Here is a 17,169-nt window from a genome sequence, read left to right as displayed (position 1 = left end):
CCACTGTCAAACATGGTGGTGGCAGCATCATGGTTTGGGTCTGCTTTTCTTCAGCAGGGACAGGGAAGATGGTTAAAATTGATGGGAAGATGGATGGAGCCAAATACAGGACCATTCTGGAAGAAAACCTGATGGAGTCTGCAAAAGACCTGAGACTGGGACGGAGATTTGTCTTCCAACAAGACAATGATCCAAAACATAAAGCAAAATCCACAATGGAATGGTTCAAAAAGAAACATATCCAGGTGTTAGAATGGCCAAGTCAAAGTCCAGACCTGAATCCAATCGAGAATCTGTGGAAAGAACTGAAAACTGCTGTTCACAAATGCTCTCCATCCAACCTCACTGAGTTCGAGCTGTTTTGCAAGGAGGAATGGGAAAAAATGTCAGTCTCTCGATGTGCAAAACTGATAGAGACACCCCAAGCGACATACAGCTGTAATCGCAGCAAAAGGTGGCTCTACAAAATATTAACTTAAGGGGGCTGAATAATTTTGCACGCCCAATTTTTCAGTTTTTGATTTGTTAAAAAGGTTTGAAATATCCAATAAATGTCGTTCCACTTCATGATTGTGTCCCACTTGTTGTTGATTCTTCACAAAAAAATACAGTTTTATATCTTTATGTTTGAAGCCTGAAATGTGGCAAAAGGTCACAAAGTTCAAGGGGGCCGAATACTTTCACAAGGCACTGTAAGAAAGCACCGGAACTACGGTGATTTAGTGGGATTTTGCAATACATGGTTTGAAAAAGCATGTGATCAAACAAAGCTTTGGCCGTCATTGTTTACGTACTTCTGATACATGAATCGGTACACTGCTTCGAAGTAAGCTGCTTAGCAATTTCGAAGCATGCCTCAGAGCTCCAGTATCAAACGTAACATCACTTTTATTTAGGATAATACCATACGTATTTCACAAGGCCTTATTTTGAGGGCCTAGTTTTCCCTAATATACAGGGGCCTGAAACTCATACATATCCCTTTGAACCAAAACCATGCCCATCATATTTCCCAGCATGCTGTATTGCAGGTTTATTTTTTAGAATTCTTTTAATAGCTATGTTTAATAGCTATGTTTGCATGTACATTGATTAATCTTATACTACACAAAGATAAATAACATACATTTTTCTAAACTAATCTAATCAATTAGTTAGATCGCTGGAAGAATGTTCAGGCCTCGCTGTTGCTCAATGACTGACAAAACATTTGAGACCCTGATGTTCATCAATTGCCATCTTAAATGATTAACCAAGATCTAAAATGATCGGTGAAGAACCATAGGCTATGACGGTGATGTAAAGAGTGATGTAATGCATGATGTAAAAAAATTCTGGAAACTAAACAGTCTGTTTAGCTTGATATTTGTATTACTTTCATTCTTTTGATTGGTAAATGTTAATGTTCATCATGTAAAAAAAAAAAAATTCAATCATTAAGTATTTAATTCTAGGCTATTAAGATTCCTATCTGAAAGCCCTCCAAACCATGTGCTAATTATATTTAGACTAAACTAACTTCTAGTTTTTGGTTCTTCATCAAAAAAAGTTTATTTTTTATTTTTTTAACTTTTCTGAGACCTGTATTTGAATATCAAAGGAAATAGTTACCTTTTAATTGATTCTCTATATTCGACTACTTCAAGTATTTGAAAAGTTGGTCATTTCAAATTAACTACAAAATACAACAGTTTTTCTCTCTCACACGCATCAGTCACTTAAACAGTCATGCATACACATACAGAAATGTGCATGAGGAAGGGGAGGTACTGTACTCCATGTGAGACCACATCTTCATACATGACACATTCAGACCCAAACAAAGTAACACAAACTTCCTTAGAAACAAACATTTATTTCATGAAAATAATAGCAGTAAATAAACATGACATCTACAAAACAAAAGCAATTATATTATAGATCAGTCTGATTAACTGAGCTGGAATCTCGTATGAGCTGGTGACAGAACAAGTAAAGGACAGAGAAAAGCCTTATCTTTCTGATTACTACCAACAGAGGGCAAATTGCTGCCATCTCAATCTTGGTGTGGTCCAATTAAACACTTATTTTGACCAATAACGAGAATAGTTTTCCTGACCACAAGATCTGATTAATTCCAGAAACAACTTGTGATCAGGGCCCTGGTGAATATTGGTCCAAATAATGTCCTTAATATAACACCCCCTCCTCAAACTCTCACTGGCTGTTACAAACCATTGCTCCGACTACTCCTTCACCCCCTCCTCCCCCACCACCTCCCCCTCCTCCCCCCTCTCCCTCAGCCTGCCCAGCACCAGGTCTATTGCGTCTCTTATTGAGCAGCGGGTTGTTGGACGTGTCCAGGTCTTTGATCTTCACCTGGTCATAGTCTACACGCATGGTGGCCAGGGCACTGGTCATCTCTTCCTGTAGGCAGACAGTACAGATACAGTGCTTTCAGAAATGATGCATACCCTTTGACTTATTCCACATTTTGTGTTACAGCCTGAATTCAAATTAAATATTTTTTTCACCCTTCCAAACACAATACCAGATACGGTAATGACAGTGAAAACATGTTTTTAGAAATCTTTGCAAATTTATTGAAAGTTAAATACAGAAATATCTAATTTACTGTACATAAGTATTCACATCCCGGAGTCATGTTAGAATCACCTTTGGTAACGATTACAGCTTTAAGAGGTTTGAACACCTGGATTGTACAATATTTGCACATTCTTTTAAAAATGATTCAAGCTCTGTCAAGTTGGTTGTTGATCATTGCTAGACAGCCATTTTCAAGACGATTTTAAGTCCACTGTAACTAGGCCACTCAGGAACATTCAATGTCGTCTTGGTAAGCAACTCCAGTGTATATTTGGCCTTGTGTTTTAGGTTATTGTCCTGTTGTAAGATGAATTTGTCTCCCAGCAGACTGACCCAGGTTTTCCTCTAGGATTTAGCCTGTGCTTTGCTCCGTTTTCATTTATTTTCATCCTAGTCCTTTGCCGATGACAAGCATACCCATACCATGATGCAGTCAACCTCATGCTTGAAAATATGAAGTGGTAATCAGTGTTGTGTTGGATTTGCTCCAAACATAAAACGTTGTATTCAGAACATAAAGTTAATTTCTTTGCCACATTTGTTGCAGTTTTACTTTCGTGCCTTATTCCAAACCGGATGCATGTTTTGGAATATTTGTACAGGCTTTCTTTTCACTCCGTCATTTAGGTTAGTATTGTGGAGTAACTACAATGTTGTTGATCCATCCTAAGTTTTCTATCACAGCCATAAAACTCTGCCTGACTCTCTGGCAACTGAGTTAGGAAGGATGCCTCTTTGTAGTGACTGGGTGTATTGATACACCATCCAAAGTTTAATTAATAAATTCACCATGCTCGAAGGGATATTCATTGTTAGTTTTTTTTACCCATCTACCAATAGGTGACCATATTTGCGAGACATTGGAAAACCACTCTGGTCTTTGTGGTTAAATCTGTGTTTAAAATTGACTGCTCGACTGAGGGACATTACAGATAATTGTATGTGTGGAGTACAGAGACGAGTCATTCTAAAACGATGTTAAACACTATTATTGCACACAGAGTGAGTCCATGCAACTTGTTTTGTGACTTGTTTATTCCTGAGCATATTTAGGCTTGCCATAAAGGCTTGAGTAGTTATTTTCATTTTAAATGAATTTGTAAAAATGTCTAAACATTAAATCCACTTTGAAATTAGGAGGTATTGTGTGTATGCAGTGACACAAAATCGAAATGTAACCCATTTAAAATTCAGTTTAACACAAAATGTGGAAAAAGTCAAGGGGTGTGAATACTTTCTGAAGGTGCAGTGTGGGTCTTGTAAATATAGTGTTTACCACCCCCTAATGGCTTCTTAGTTTTAGATTAAATTGGCCCATTGATATGCAGTTTTTCTTATTACCACAGTGTCCGTATTTTACAGTTCTCTAGTCTCACCTTGACATCGTCCCACAGTTCTCTGTCCTCTGTCAGAACACGGGACGTGTGCAGAGGAGTCGGAGGGACCACCATCGACTGCTGTAATGTCAACACACACACACACACACAGTGTAAATGAGAGTCATATTATCCACAGCACTCAGACATGCAGTAGTAATACTCACATTGATCCAAGGGTGGTTCATGAAGTGCCCGATGGTCATCCTCTCGTTAGGGTCTGTCTTCAGCAGCTGGTTGATCAGCTGTTTGGCTACAGAGGTAAAGGTCATAGGTCAACAAGCATAGTAAATAAAACATGATCAGGTAAACTAGTCAAGATGCTTATCAAAGGACCTACAAATCACAACCGTAGAAAAATCTGTCAAATATTTGGAACTTAGCAGAACATAGTTTGTCTTGCAGTGAAGCATCTCCCTCTACTATAGACCACCCCCAGTTTTCTGTCTCTAGTCTGACCTTCCTCAGACACTTCCGCCCACTCAGGGTTGGGGAACTTGTACTGGCCCATCCTGATCCTCTGCTTCATCCCTGGAGAGATTGCCTGGCCAGTGTTAGAGTAGAATGGAGGGAACCCACATAGCCTGGGGACACAGCACACTCTTCAACATGAGAATAGAGCAACTACAGCTACTGTATGCACTCCAACTGGACACTCATTGAACAGTCATTCATACTATATACAAGGAGGGAGATAAGGAGAGGGGGAAAGCAAGTGGACCATGAGAAGCTTAGTGTTAAAAGAGAGGTAGTAGAGAGAAATGAGGGTGTAAATGAGGCCCAGGGGTGAACAGTAGGGGGAGTGAGAGTGAATGAGAGGCCTGTGACTTGATTCTCACACACAAACAGACACACTTACAGACACACTCACTGACACACTTATAGCACACAGACACACTAGGTACTCACAGGATGTACATGATCACGCCCAGAGACCACATGTCACACGACTTGTCATACTTCTCTGGACCAAGCACCTCGGGGGCTGATAGACAGACATTGAGACAGAGACCAAGACACCAAGAGACAACCAGTCAGGCAGACAGACAGGGACAATATGATGGGTAAAAGTCAACCATAATACTTTATAGCCTACACACCATTCACATCCGGATAGTATACTACACCACTACTGGTGTAACAGACCCAACACTCACCAACATAGTAGGGGGTGTAACAGGGTGTCTGGAGGGAGTTGTGGAGGGTGGTCTCCTTGGCAAAGCCAAAGTCAGTTAGTTTCAGAACGCAATTGGTCTCCTTGGTGGTGTACAGCAGATTTTCAGGCTGTTGTGTGTGTGTGTGTGGAGGGAGGGAGGGAGGTGTAAAAAAGAAAGCAATAAGTACATCACTAAAACCACCAGAGGTAAATACATGCCTGTCAGCGAGTGTCAGGTGAAAAATAAAATGATGTAAATGTGTGTCTAGGAGTAGAGTCCCACCTTGACATCTCTGTGAGCTATGTCCATGTGGTGGAGGTACTCGATGGCCGTGCCTATGTCCCTCATGATCTCCGCAGCCTCTGATTAAAAGCCATGACATGAATCTGATTAACAAAATGCGCACAGCTATAGGGTCACTGTAAATAATTGAGCACTGTAAATAATACAACACAGTTCCCCATCATAACTCACCTCTCTCTGTGAACGCCTGGTCCCCTCTGGCCTGAATGTGACTGAACAGCTCCCCTCCTTCCATACTGAGCCAGGAACAACAACACGAGAGACAGATCAGAGCTTCTCAACAAGAGAACAAAGCCATCAATTAAACAAGAACAGCCTTGTCCCTTAGTAATTACCAGGCAATTACTGAGCCCAATCAACTAATTCTAAGCATAATGACCAAGAAAGAGAACTGGGACATATTTGATGTTTATGTCAACTTTCATTTGGCCAGGAGTTTTTCCTGACCACGTGACCTAACCAGGAATTTTTTTTTAATTAAATTAAATTTTAAAGTCTGACATGCTAGAAAAGCTAAGAGGATTCATTACACAAATGCATTCTGGTCTATGTAGTCTCTATGGTCCTCACCACTCCATGATGATAAGCAGGCATTTCTTCCCCTGGTGCATGTTCTCATAAAGGCTGAGGATGTGAACGATGTATGGGCCCCCCGACACTCTCCAATGCAGCTCTACCTCCCGCCGCGCCTTAGGACAATCATACAGAATCTGCCCCCACAGAGAAGAAGGGTGGGTATAGAAACAGAGACGAAGAGAGAGAACAATGGGCATGTTTCGGAAGGACATTTACTATGACTAGGTATGATGATGGATGCAGCATGCATCTGTAGTGGAACGTAGGCATCTATGCAACATGTACAGTATCAGTCAAAATTTTGGACACACCTACTCATTCCAGGGTTTTTCTTAATTTTTAAATATTTTCCACATTATAGAATAATAGTGAAGACGTCAAAACTATGAAATAACACATATGGAATCATGTAGTATCCAAAAAAGTGTTAAACAAATCAAAATATCTTGCTGTGACAAGGTAGGGTCGGTATACAGAAGATAGCTATTTGGTAAAGACCAAGTCTATATTATGGCAAGAACAGCTAAAATAAGCAAAGAGAAACAACAGTCCATCATTACCTTAAGACATGAAGGCCAGTGAATACGGAACATTTCAAGAACTTTGAAAGTTTCTTCAAGTGCATTTACAAAAAGCATCAAGCGCTATGATGAAACTGGCTCTCATGAGGACCGCCAGAGGAAAGGAAGACCCAGATTTACCTTTGCTGCAGAGGATAAGGTCATTAGAGTTACCAGCCTCAGATTGCAGCCCAACTAAATGATTCAGAGTTCAAGTTACAGACAACTGTTCAGAGGAGACTGCGTGAATCAGGCCTTCATGGTCGAATTGCTGCAAAGAAACCACTACTAAAGGACACCAATAATAAGAAGACACTTGCTTGGGACAAGAAACACGAGCAATGGACATTGGACCGGTGGAAATCTGTCATTTGGTCTGATGAGACCAAATTTGAGATTTTTGGTTCCAACAGCCGTGTCTTTGTGAGGACACAGAGTAGGTGAACGGATGATCTCCACGTGTGGTTCCCACCGTGAAGCATGGAGGAGGAGGTGTGATGGTGTGGGGGTGCTTTGCTAGTGGCACTGTCAGTGATTTATTCAGAATTCAAGGCACACTTAACCAGCATGGCTGCCACAGTATTCTGCAGCGATACGCCATCCCATCTGGTTTGCGCTTAGTGGGACTATCATTTGTTTCTCAACAGGACAATGACCCAACACACCTCCCAGGCTGTGTAAGGACTAGTTGACCAAGAAGGAGAGTGATGGAGTACTGCATTAGATGACCTGGCCTCCACAATCCCCCGACCTCAACCCAATTGAGATGGTTTGGGATGAGTTGGACTGCAGTGTGAAGGAAAAGCAGCCAACAAGTTCTCAGCATATTTGGGAACTCCTTCAAGACTGTTGGAAAAGCATTGCTCATGAAGCTGGTTGAGAGAATGCCAAGAGTGTGCAAAGCTGTCATCAAGGCAGAGGGTGGCTACTTTGAAGAATCTCAAAAATAAAATAAATGTGGATTTGTTTGCTTAACACTTTTTTGGTTACTACATGATTCCATATGTGTTATTTCATAAGTTTGATATCTTCACTATTATTCTATAATGTAGAAAATAGTACAAAATAAAGAAACCCTGGAATAAGTAGGTGTGTCCAAATGTTTTGACTGGTACTGTCTATCCTGTGTGAGTGTGTTTTTGAGTGCATGTGTCCATGTTGTCTATAACCACTCACAGGTCTTGGAGGAATTGATCAAGGGTATAATAACAGCCTTAATCAGGTTAAAATCCCTGAATCTTAGTCCCACATCTCTCTCTCACCTATCTTTGATACTTTCTCTCTCTCTCACGCACACACACAGAGTCTCTTCATATTCTCACGTAAGTGAATCTATCATTACAAATAAAATCTGGACCCTTCATTCATATTAATTTGCTTGCCAGGACGATTCCCTCTAGAGCTTTTAAAATGAATGCTGCCTTTTATTAGTGCATTCAAACTCTGCCTTCAAAGTGTACCAGTAATAACAACCTTGCAATGTGATTGGATGTAAGGGTGGGAGGGATCCCCAGACACCACAGCCAGATAAACTAGCTTATCTTCTGTCTGTGACAGGATGCAGTGCATGGTGGGACAGGGAGGAGAGGGCAGGTTGAGATTAAACTGTTTATAGAGGAGTAACCTAATACTCTGCTGAAAACATTGTCCACAAATACTTGAAGAGCACACTTATGAAAGAATGTATACAACTGATCATACTCAACACATTTCATTGATCTATCTTTAGTCTACCTGGACAAAAAGAATATGGACCTATTTTGGAGGTTGAGACTGTTCCATTGAAAACATATCCATAGGCTTTCTGTTATTGTTTTCTCAAGAATACTTCTGGTGACCCATTATTCTGGTTTTGAATTTGCATAACCTGTTGACCTAGCACTGTTTCCAAGTTGCTCACTATTCCAGTGGTTGGACTTCAAAGAACAGAAGAAAAACATTCCCCACTGGGCACAGATGTCAATTCAATGTCTATTCCGCATTGGTTCAACGTCATTTCATTAAAATGACGTGGAAACAACGTTGATTTAACCCGTCTGTACCCAGTGGGTGACCACAGATCCCCCTATGTCCAGAAAGGATAGATAGAACTTAGAGCACATGCCAAGGCATAACTTAAGGAAAGGGATGGGGAACATCTGGTCCAGGTGGGTTGCATTCTGTGCAGGCTTTTGTTCCAGCCCAGCACGAACACACACCAGATTTGAGTTGAATCAGGTATGTGAGAGCTCGGTTGGAACAAAAGCCTGCACACCAGAGTAGATCCTCTCTAGATGGAACATAGAATCAGTCCAGACAGAGCATGTCATTGTCCATACAACATGACAATGACTACTGGCACTAACAACCTACCCTCTGTGTAAGACACGGTCCCACACAGTACATCACTATCTCTTCCCAGACTCATCCACTGTCTGTCTGGACAGGAGTCGAGTTAGCTTAAAGCGCTGCACTTTTACCGCTGGTGGCTCCTCCCCAAACCTGGCTCACAGAGAGACAGTTATCTATTGGTGTTATTAGTGCTTAAGTGGACCTCTTTACAAGAGGAACAAGCACCAGTCAAAGAAACACACTCTCTCTCTGACTCTCTATATCCTCTTGTTTGTTGATACAGTAAATGTAGCAGAGGGAAGAAGTGGGACAGAATGTGACAGTAAGTGACAACCTCTGTAACCTCTGCACACCAGATGCATGCTGTATACTGTAACCATGCCAAAATATGTCAATATGTCAATCAGTTTTTAGCATTATAATGTGGATATATGTCCTCCTTCATACAACACCCCACCCCACATCAGACAAATTAAGTCATTCCAAATGAAGGAGTGATCCCATTGGGGAAAGTGAGCTGTAAAACTGAATGCCAAAATGTGCGAGGGGCTGCCTTAATCAACATCCATGTCATCGGTGCGCAGGGAGCCGCTGTTGTAGGGGGGTTGGTTAACTGCTTTGCTCATGGGCAGAACGGCAGATTATTTGATCCAGCAACCTTTTGGTTACTATCCCAATGCTCTTAACTGCTAGGCTACCTGTCGCCCCTGGTATCAAACCGCAAAGAAGGATGAGAGATCTAGGAAACGACTGTCTAAGATGGAGGAGTAGTGAATAATTGATGACTATTCTCCCTCTTATCATCACTATTGTAAATACATCCTCAAGTTCCCTTTAATTTACATCAGAGGATAAGAAAAGAAAGCACGCAAGACCTCAAATACTTGGTGCCACTTGGGTCTGGTGACTGATGGTCTCTCTCGCTCTCTTGCTCAAATTAAATTCAAGGTGCTTTATTGGCATGTGAAACATATTTTTACATTAACAAAGCAAGTGAAATGGAACACACACACACACACACACACACTACCTTCAGGGCACACTTCTCCCCTGTCTTCTTGCAGTAGCATTCCATCACCTTCCCACTGATACCCAGTCCTAGTACTTGAGTTGTTATTTTGTAGTCCTCTGTGACTGCGTTGCGTTTGAACTCCAGTTTTGACTGGGCAGGCAGTTGGAAGAGTGTGGGGTCGCTAAGGGTGTCCCTGCCTGGGATGTGTAGAATGCTTCCACTCGGCGTCCCCTGGAGCTGAGGCTCGGATTGGTTGGCTGACTGCCTCTCTTCTCCGTTACCATTGTGTTGCATGATGTGTTTCTTGCGGTTCAATCCCACCCCCCTGCTCTCCACGGAAACAGACAGAGAGAGAGAGAGATGCAGTGGTGTCCCCTCCCCGTCCAATGTCCAGCAGCAGCCTCACGTTCCCTTTCTCCCCCCAGCTCCGAGACGAAATGGCAATTTTTCAGATTCCTTTCTCGATTTTACTTTCAATTATCTAGCAAAAATAGGCGAATTATTCCACAGTAGGCTTATTTCTTTCGAGGAATAGCTACCCTATAATAATATTGGCACATTGACCGAATAAGACGTTTTTGCATTGCATATCTAGAATAGTTAGTTATATGAAGCATTTTGAACTTCACTCTAAAAGAACATTCTAATTTGTGGTATAGTTAACAATCAATTATGCTAAATTTGAGTTTGTATTAAAATAAATGGAACACAGGTAACGTTAAATGTGCAACAGCAAATACATTTGTACCTGATGTCCAGTTTAGTAGGAATTGACCAAAATGCGCATTACATTTCCTGTAAAATCAGCGGCCAAATTTTTAAAAAGATAACAGTCCTCGGTCTAGTTCCCTATCCTCTAAGTTATTATTCTTCCCGTTATTTTCCTCTCCGTTATTTTCCTCTCCTGTGCCCTTATCTGGGGCTACACAAAACTCTTCAACTCCCCTTACGTCAGCGCAGCACGGCTCAAGTTTATTCACACGGCCCTCAACTCTTAAAGGAGCCGCCACACGCAAAGACGGGCGGCCAGTAGGGCATCCCACTGGGCACAAACATAAATTCATTGCCCATTTTAACTAGGCAAGTCAGTTAAGAACAAATTCTATTGACGCTGGGCCAATTGTGCACCTCCCTATGGGACTCCCAATCACAGCCAGTTGTGACACAGCCTGGAATTTAACAGGGTATGTATGACACCTTTAGCACTGAGATGCAGTGCCTTAGACCACTAAACCACTCGGGAGCCCTATTCCACATTGGTTCAAAGTACTTTTGAAACAGCGTTGATTCAACCAGTGTGTAGGATGTGGCAAAGATTTTTGTTTTAACAAAAAGTTGAATAGGACTAAAAATGCTGGTCAGTCACAGAAGTAGTCTTTGTGGTATTAGACATTGTAACTGCATGACATAATGTACTGCTTTATCTTCAGGAAATTATTGAGAGACGTTCATTAAAAACTACTCATCTAAAAAGATACACCTCTGACTGGACATTTACTCTATATTACATGGTCTCAGAAATTCGTGAGAGGCACACATCTCACAGCACATTCTCCAGTGTTATATCAACACTGAAAGAGTGGGACCATATACACACTGGAACCAGTGTTAAATTAACACACTGCTTAGTGTTAAACCTTATTCAGATATTTCCAAAGAGTGCCTTGCCTTTCGAGTGAATTGCAGAGTTACCAGAAATATTCTGTGCAATGGACTTATCAATAAATATGTTAAAGTTATATATATATATATATATATATATATATTATTGAACACAATATCATACGTATTTCATAAGGTCTTATTTTGAGGGCCTAGTTTTACTTTTATATCTATCAATATCTATATTTTTTTGACACCAACCTCCAAAAAGCAAGTTCTGCAGGTTCTAGTTTTGACTAATCTTTATTAATGTCCAGTCGTGTGGTCCAGTGCGGCGAGGAAAGACCTAGTTAAGCTGCAGCTGGCCCAAAACAGAGCGGCACGTTCTGCTCTTCATTGTAATCAGAGGGATGATATAAATACTATGCATGCCAGTCTCTCTTGGCTAAGAGTTGAGGAGAGACTGACTGCATCACTTCTTCTTATAAGAAACATTAATGTGTTGAAAATCCCAAATTGGTTGCATAATCAACTTACACACAGCTCTGACACACACACTTATCCCACCAGACATGCCACCAGGGGTCTTCTCATAGTCCCCAAATCCAGAACAAATTCAAGAAAATATACAGTATTATATAGAGCCCTTATTGCATGGAACATCCTTCCATCTCATATTGCTCAAATAAACAGCAAACTTGGTTTCAAAAAACAGATAAAGCAACACCTCACGGCACAACGCCTCTCTCCTATTTGACCTAGATAGTGTGTGTATACATTGATATGTAGGCCACATGTGCCCTTTTAAAAATGTATGTAGTTCTGTCCTTGAGCTGTTCTTGTCTAATAATGTTCTGTATTATGTTTCATGTTTTGTGTGGACCCCATTAAGAGTGGCTGCTGTTTTTGTAACAGCTAATGGGGATTCTAATAAAAATACCAAATACCAAATGTATACAGTGCATTCGGAGAGTATTTAGACCCCTCTCCTTTTTCCACATTTTGTTACGTTACAGCCTTATTCTAAAACTGATTAAATAACAAAAAATCCTCAGCAATCTACACTAGAGGTCGACCAATTAATCAGAATGGCCGATTTAATTAGGGCTGATTTCAAGTTTTCATAACAATCGGAAATCGGTAATTTTGGACGCCGATTTTTTTTTTTTTTTTTTTTTTTTTTTTTTTTTACACCTTTATTTAATCTTTATTTATCTAGGCAAGTCAGTTAAGAACACATTCTTATTTTCAATGACGGCCTAGGAATGGTGGGTTAACTGCCTTGTTCAGGGGCAGAATGACAGATTTTTACCTTGTCAGCTCAGGGATTCAATCTTGCAACCTTACGGTTAACTAGTCCAACGCTCTAACCTCCTGCCTCACGAGGAGCCCGCCTGTTACGCGAATGCAGTAAGAAGCCAAGGTAAGTTGCTAGCTAGCATTAAACTTAATCATTCATAATCGCTAGTTATAACTACGCGTGTCCTGCGTAGCATATAATCGATGCAGTGTGCATTCGCGAAAAAGGATTGTCGTTGCTCCAATGTGTACTTAACCAGAAACACCAATGCCTTTCTTAAAATCAATACACAGAAGTATATATTTTTAAACCTGCATATTTAGCTCAAATAAATCCAGGTTAGCAGGCAATATTAACCAGGTGAAATTGTGTCACTTCTCTTGTGTTCATTGCATGCAGAGTCAGGGTATATGCAACAGTTTGGGCCGCCTGGCTCATTGCGAACTAATTTTCCAGAATTTTACGTAATTATGACATAACATTGAAGGTTGTGCAATGTAACAAGAATATTTAGACTTAGGGATGCCACCCGTTAGATAAAATACGGAACGGTTCCGTATTTCACTGAAAGAATAAACGTCTTGTTTTCGAGATGATCGTTTCCGGATTCAACCATATTAATGATCTAAGGCTCGCATTTCTGTGTGTTATTATGTTTTAATTAAGTCTATGATTTGATAGAGTAGTCTGTCTGAGCGAGGGTAGGCACCAGCAGGCTCATAAGCATTCATTCAAACAGCACTTTTGTGCGTTTTGCCAGAGGCTTGAAGTCATAAACAGCAGAGCTCATCAACTCCCGAGATTAGGCTGGTGTAACGATGTGATGTGAAATGGATAGCTAGTTAGCGGGGTGCACGCTAATAGTGTTTCAAACGTCACTCGCTCTGAGACTTGGAGTAGTTGTTCCCCTTGCTCTGCATGGGTAACGCTGCTTCGAGGGTGGCTGTATTTGTTGTGTTCCTGGTTCGAGCCTAGGTAGGAGCGAGGAGAGGTACGGAAGCTATACTGTTACACTGGCAATAATAAAGTGCCTATAAGAACATCCAATAGTCAAAGGTATATGAAAAACAAATGGTATGGAGAGAAATAGTCCTATAATTCCTATAAGAACTACGACCTAAAACTTCTTAACTGGGAATATTGAAGACTCATGTTAAAAGGAACCACCAGCTTTCATATGTTCTCCTGTTCTGAGCAAGGAACTTAAACGTTAGCTTTCTTACATGGCACATATTGCACTTTTAATTTATTCTCCAACACTTTGTTTTTGCATTATTTATACCAAATTGAACATGTTTCATTATTTATTTGAGGCTAAATTGATTTTATTGATGTATTATTTTAAGTTAAAATAAGTGTTCATTCAGTATTATTTGTAATTGTCATTATTACAAATACATTTCAATAATCAGCCGATTAATCGGTATCGGCTTTTTTTGTCCTCCAATAATCGGTATCGGTGTTGAAAAATCAGAATCTGTCGACCTCTAATCTACATACAATACCCCATAAAGACAAACTGAAACAGGTTTTTAGAAAAACAGAAAGGTTTGTAAGCAATTGTTTACAGACAGATTACTTCACTTATATTTCACTGTATCACAATTCCAGTGGGTCAGACGTTTACATACACTAAGTTGACTGTGCCTTTAAACAGCTTGGAAAATTCCATAAAATTATGTCATGGCATTAGAAGCTTCTGATAGGCTAATTGACATAATTTGAGTCAATTGGAGGTGTACCTGTGGATGTATTTCAAGGCTTACTTTCAAACTCAGCGCATCTTTGCTTGACATCATGGGAAAATCAAAAGAAATCAGCCAAGACCTCAGGAAAAAATGTAGACCTCCACAAGTCTGGTTCATCCTTGGGAGCAATTTCCAAATGCCTGAAGGTACCCCATTAATCTGTACAAACAATAGTACGCAAGTATAAACACCATGGGACCACGCAGCCGTCATACCGCTCAGGAAGGAGACGCGTTCTGTCTCCTAGAGATGATGAGATTTGGTTCGAAATGTGCAAATCAATCCCAGAACAACAGCAAAGGACCTTGTGAAGATGCTGGAGGAAACAGGTACAAAAGTATCTATATCCACAGTAAAAAGAGTCCTATATCAACATAACTTGAAAGGCCGCTCAGCAAGGAAGAAGCTACTGCTCCAAAACCACCATTAAAAAAGCCAGACTACGGTTTGCAACTGCACATGGAGACAAAGATCATACGTTTTGGAGAAATGTCCTCTGGTCTGATGAAACAAAAATAGAACTGTTTAGCCATAATGACCATAGTATTGTTTGGAGGAAAAGGGCGGAGGCTTGCAAGCCGAAGAACACCTTCCCAACCGTGAAGCACGGGGGTGGCAGCATCATGTTGTAAGGGGTTCTTTGCTGCAGGAGGGACTGGGGCACTTCACAAAATAGATGGCATCATAAGGTAGGAAAATTATTTAGATATATTGAAGCAACATCTCAAGACATCCGTCAGAAAGTTAAAGCTTGGACGCAAATGGGTTTTCCAAATGGACAATGACCCCCAGCATACTTCCAAAGTTGTGGCAGAATGGCTTAAGGACAACAAAGTCAAGATATTGGAGTGGCCATCACAAAGCCCTGACCTCAATCCTAAAGACAATTTATGGGCAGAACTGAAAAAGTGTGTGCGAGCAAGGAGGCCTACACACCTGACTCGGTTACACCAGCTCTGTCAGGAGGCATGGGCCAAAATTCACCCAACTTATTGTGGGAAGCTTGTGGAAGTAAAAAAATGTAAAGGCAATGCTACCAAATACTAATTGAGTGTATGTTCAATTCTGACCCACTGGAATGTGATGAAAGAAATATTAGCTGAAATAAATCATTCTCTCTACTATTATTCTGACATTTCACATTCTTAAAAAAAGTGGTGATTCTAACTGACCTAAGACAGGGAATTTTTACTAGGATTAAATGTCAGGAACTGTGAAAAATGGAGTTTAAATGTATTTGGTTAAGGTGTATGTAAACTTCCGACTTCAACTGTATGTCAATTTTATTTATCTCCCGTTGGACATTTGTCTTGTAATGCAGTTCACAGGAGCACTGACATATGTGTTGACATGACAACTGGGTCAGAGATTGGAAGCACCCTTCCCCCCTTTTGTTTCATGCTGGCTGAAGATCTAGTTAGCCGGTAACTAGCTAACACCAGGCACAGATGAAAGGGGAAATAGTGTCAACTTTTAATTAATTGGGCGACGCAAGAGTCCTCACTTTAAATCTTTCGGGCATACTTCTGACTTATTGGGTGTGCTTGCAAAAAAAAGCCACATACAAACATGATCTCTTTCTTGCATTCTTGAGTAAGGTATCTCCAAAATGCAGGTGTTTCAGCCAAGCTCAATGCTTTCTATGGTGGTAGGGCAGCCAGCGGAATATACGGAGCGTAGGGGTTGGTAAGGTTCTCTAGTTGCGCCGTGATTGGCTCAGTGTTCTGTCACTCATGGGGACACTACTTCACCACAAAATCTACAGGTAGAGCTCGAACATTCAAGTCCCTTGGGCGCTGCCATAGAGTTATATTAGAAGTGTCCATCCAAGAAGGCTCAAGGTAATTGGCCACAGTTAATATTACATCAAATCACGTTATAGCTATGTAGCTTTGATTGGACTGATCATGCCAACATCATACTTTCAAAATCTTAGCTAGCAAGCTAGCATTCATCATCTTCTGGCAAATCCTTTTCAATTATAGATAAAACGTATTGGTGCACATCGGCCATAAACATTACACAACAAGTTGGAAATCGCAAATTCAACAATGAGTGGTTTGAAAGGAATCAGTGGCTAACTACAAGCATTGCAAAGCAAGGAGAAGCGGGGGGGCAAGCTCACCTCCCCGCTTCTCATTCACCCAAATCCAGACAGCTGATGTTCTGAAAGAGCTGCAAACTCTGGATCACTACAAATCAGCTGGGCTAGACAATCTAGACCCTCTCTTCCTAAAATTACCCGCCACCGTTGTTTGAAACCCTAATACTAGTCTGTTCAACCTCTCTTTCGTATCATCTGAGATTCCTAAAAATTGGAAAGCAGCCACGGTCAACCCCCTCTTCAAAGGGGGAGACATCTTAGACCCAAACTGTTACAGACTAAACCCATCCTGCACTGCCTTTCTAAAGTCTTCAAAAGCCAAGTGAACAAACAGATCACCGACCATTTCGAATCCCACCGTACCTTCTGCGCTATGCAATCTGGTTTCCGAGCTGGTCACGGGTGCACCTCAGCCAAGCTCAAGTTCCTAAACGATATCATAACCGCCATCGATAAAAGACAGTACTGTGCAGCCGTCTTCATCGACCTGGCCAAGGCTTTCGACTCTGTCAAA

At 41.0% G+C, this 17,169-nt stretch overlaps 1 protein-coding gene across 3 annotated transcripts; it reads right to left on the bottom strand.

Annotated features, from left to right (window-relative positions):
- Positions 1 to 1,835: 1,835 nt before the first annotated feature.
- Positions 1,836 to 10,947, bottom strand: LOC110494290 (MAP kinase-activated protein kinase 2). Of its 3 annotated transcripts, none has more exons than XM_036950376.2 (11): positions 10,650 to 10,839; positions 9,920 to 10,382; positions 5,993 to 6,132; positions 5,594 to 5,658; positions 5,402 to 5,481; positions 5,120 to 5,246; positions 4,872 to 4,947; positions 4,422 to 4,546; positions 4,130 to 4,215; positions 3,963 to 4,043; positions 1,836 to 2,406 (listed from the first exon to the last, which is right to left on the bottom strand). In XM_036950376.2, the coding sequence occupies exons 2-11, from the start codon at positions 10,193 to 10,195 to the stop codon at positions 2,197 to 2,199; spliced, it is 1,266 nt and encodes a 421-aa protein (XP_036806271.1). In that variant the 5' UTR covers positions 10,196 to 10,382; positions 10,650 to 10,839; the 3' UTR covers positions 1,836 to 2,196. The 3 variants fall into 3 exon arrangements, with proteins under 3 accessions (XP_036806271.1, XP_021424911.1, XP_090061834.1); XM_021569236.3 differs by having other exon boundaries at positions 9,920 to 10,371; positions 10,650 to 10,836; XM_090205708.1 differs by having other exon boundaries at positions 9,920 to 10,947.
- Between the last annotated feature and the right edge of the window lie 6,222 nt (positions 10,948 to 17,169).

The sequence above is a fragment of the Oncorhynchus mykiss genome, chromosome 17 (assembly GCF_057628025.1).
Source record: "Oncorhynchus mykiss isolate SJ-2025 chromosome 17, ASM5762802v1, whole genome shotgun sequence".
Lineage (NCBI taxonomy): Eukaryota > Metazoa > Chordata > Actinopteri > Salmoniformes > Salmonidae > Oncorhynchus > Oncorhynchus mykiss.
Note: the sequence above shows the minus strand (reverse complement) of the source record. Positions and strands in the feature narration are given on the sequence as shown.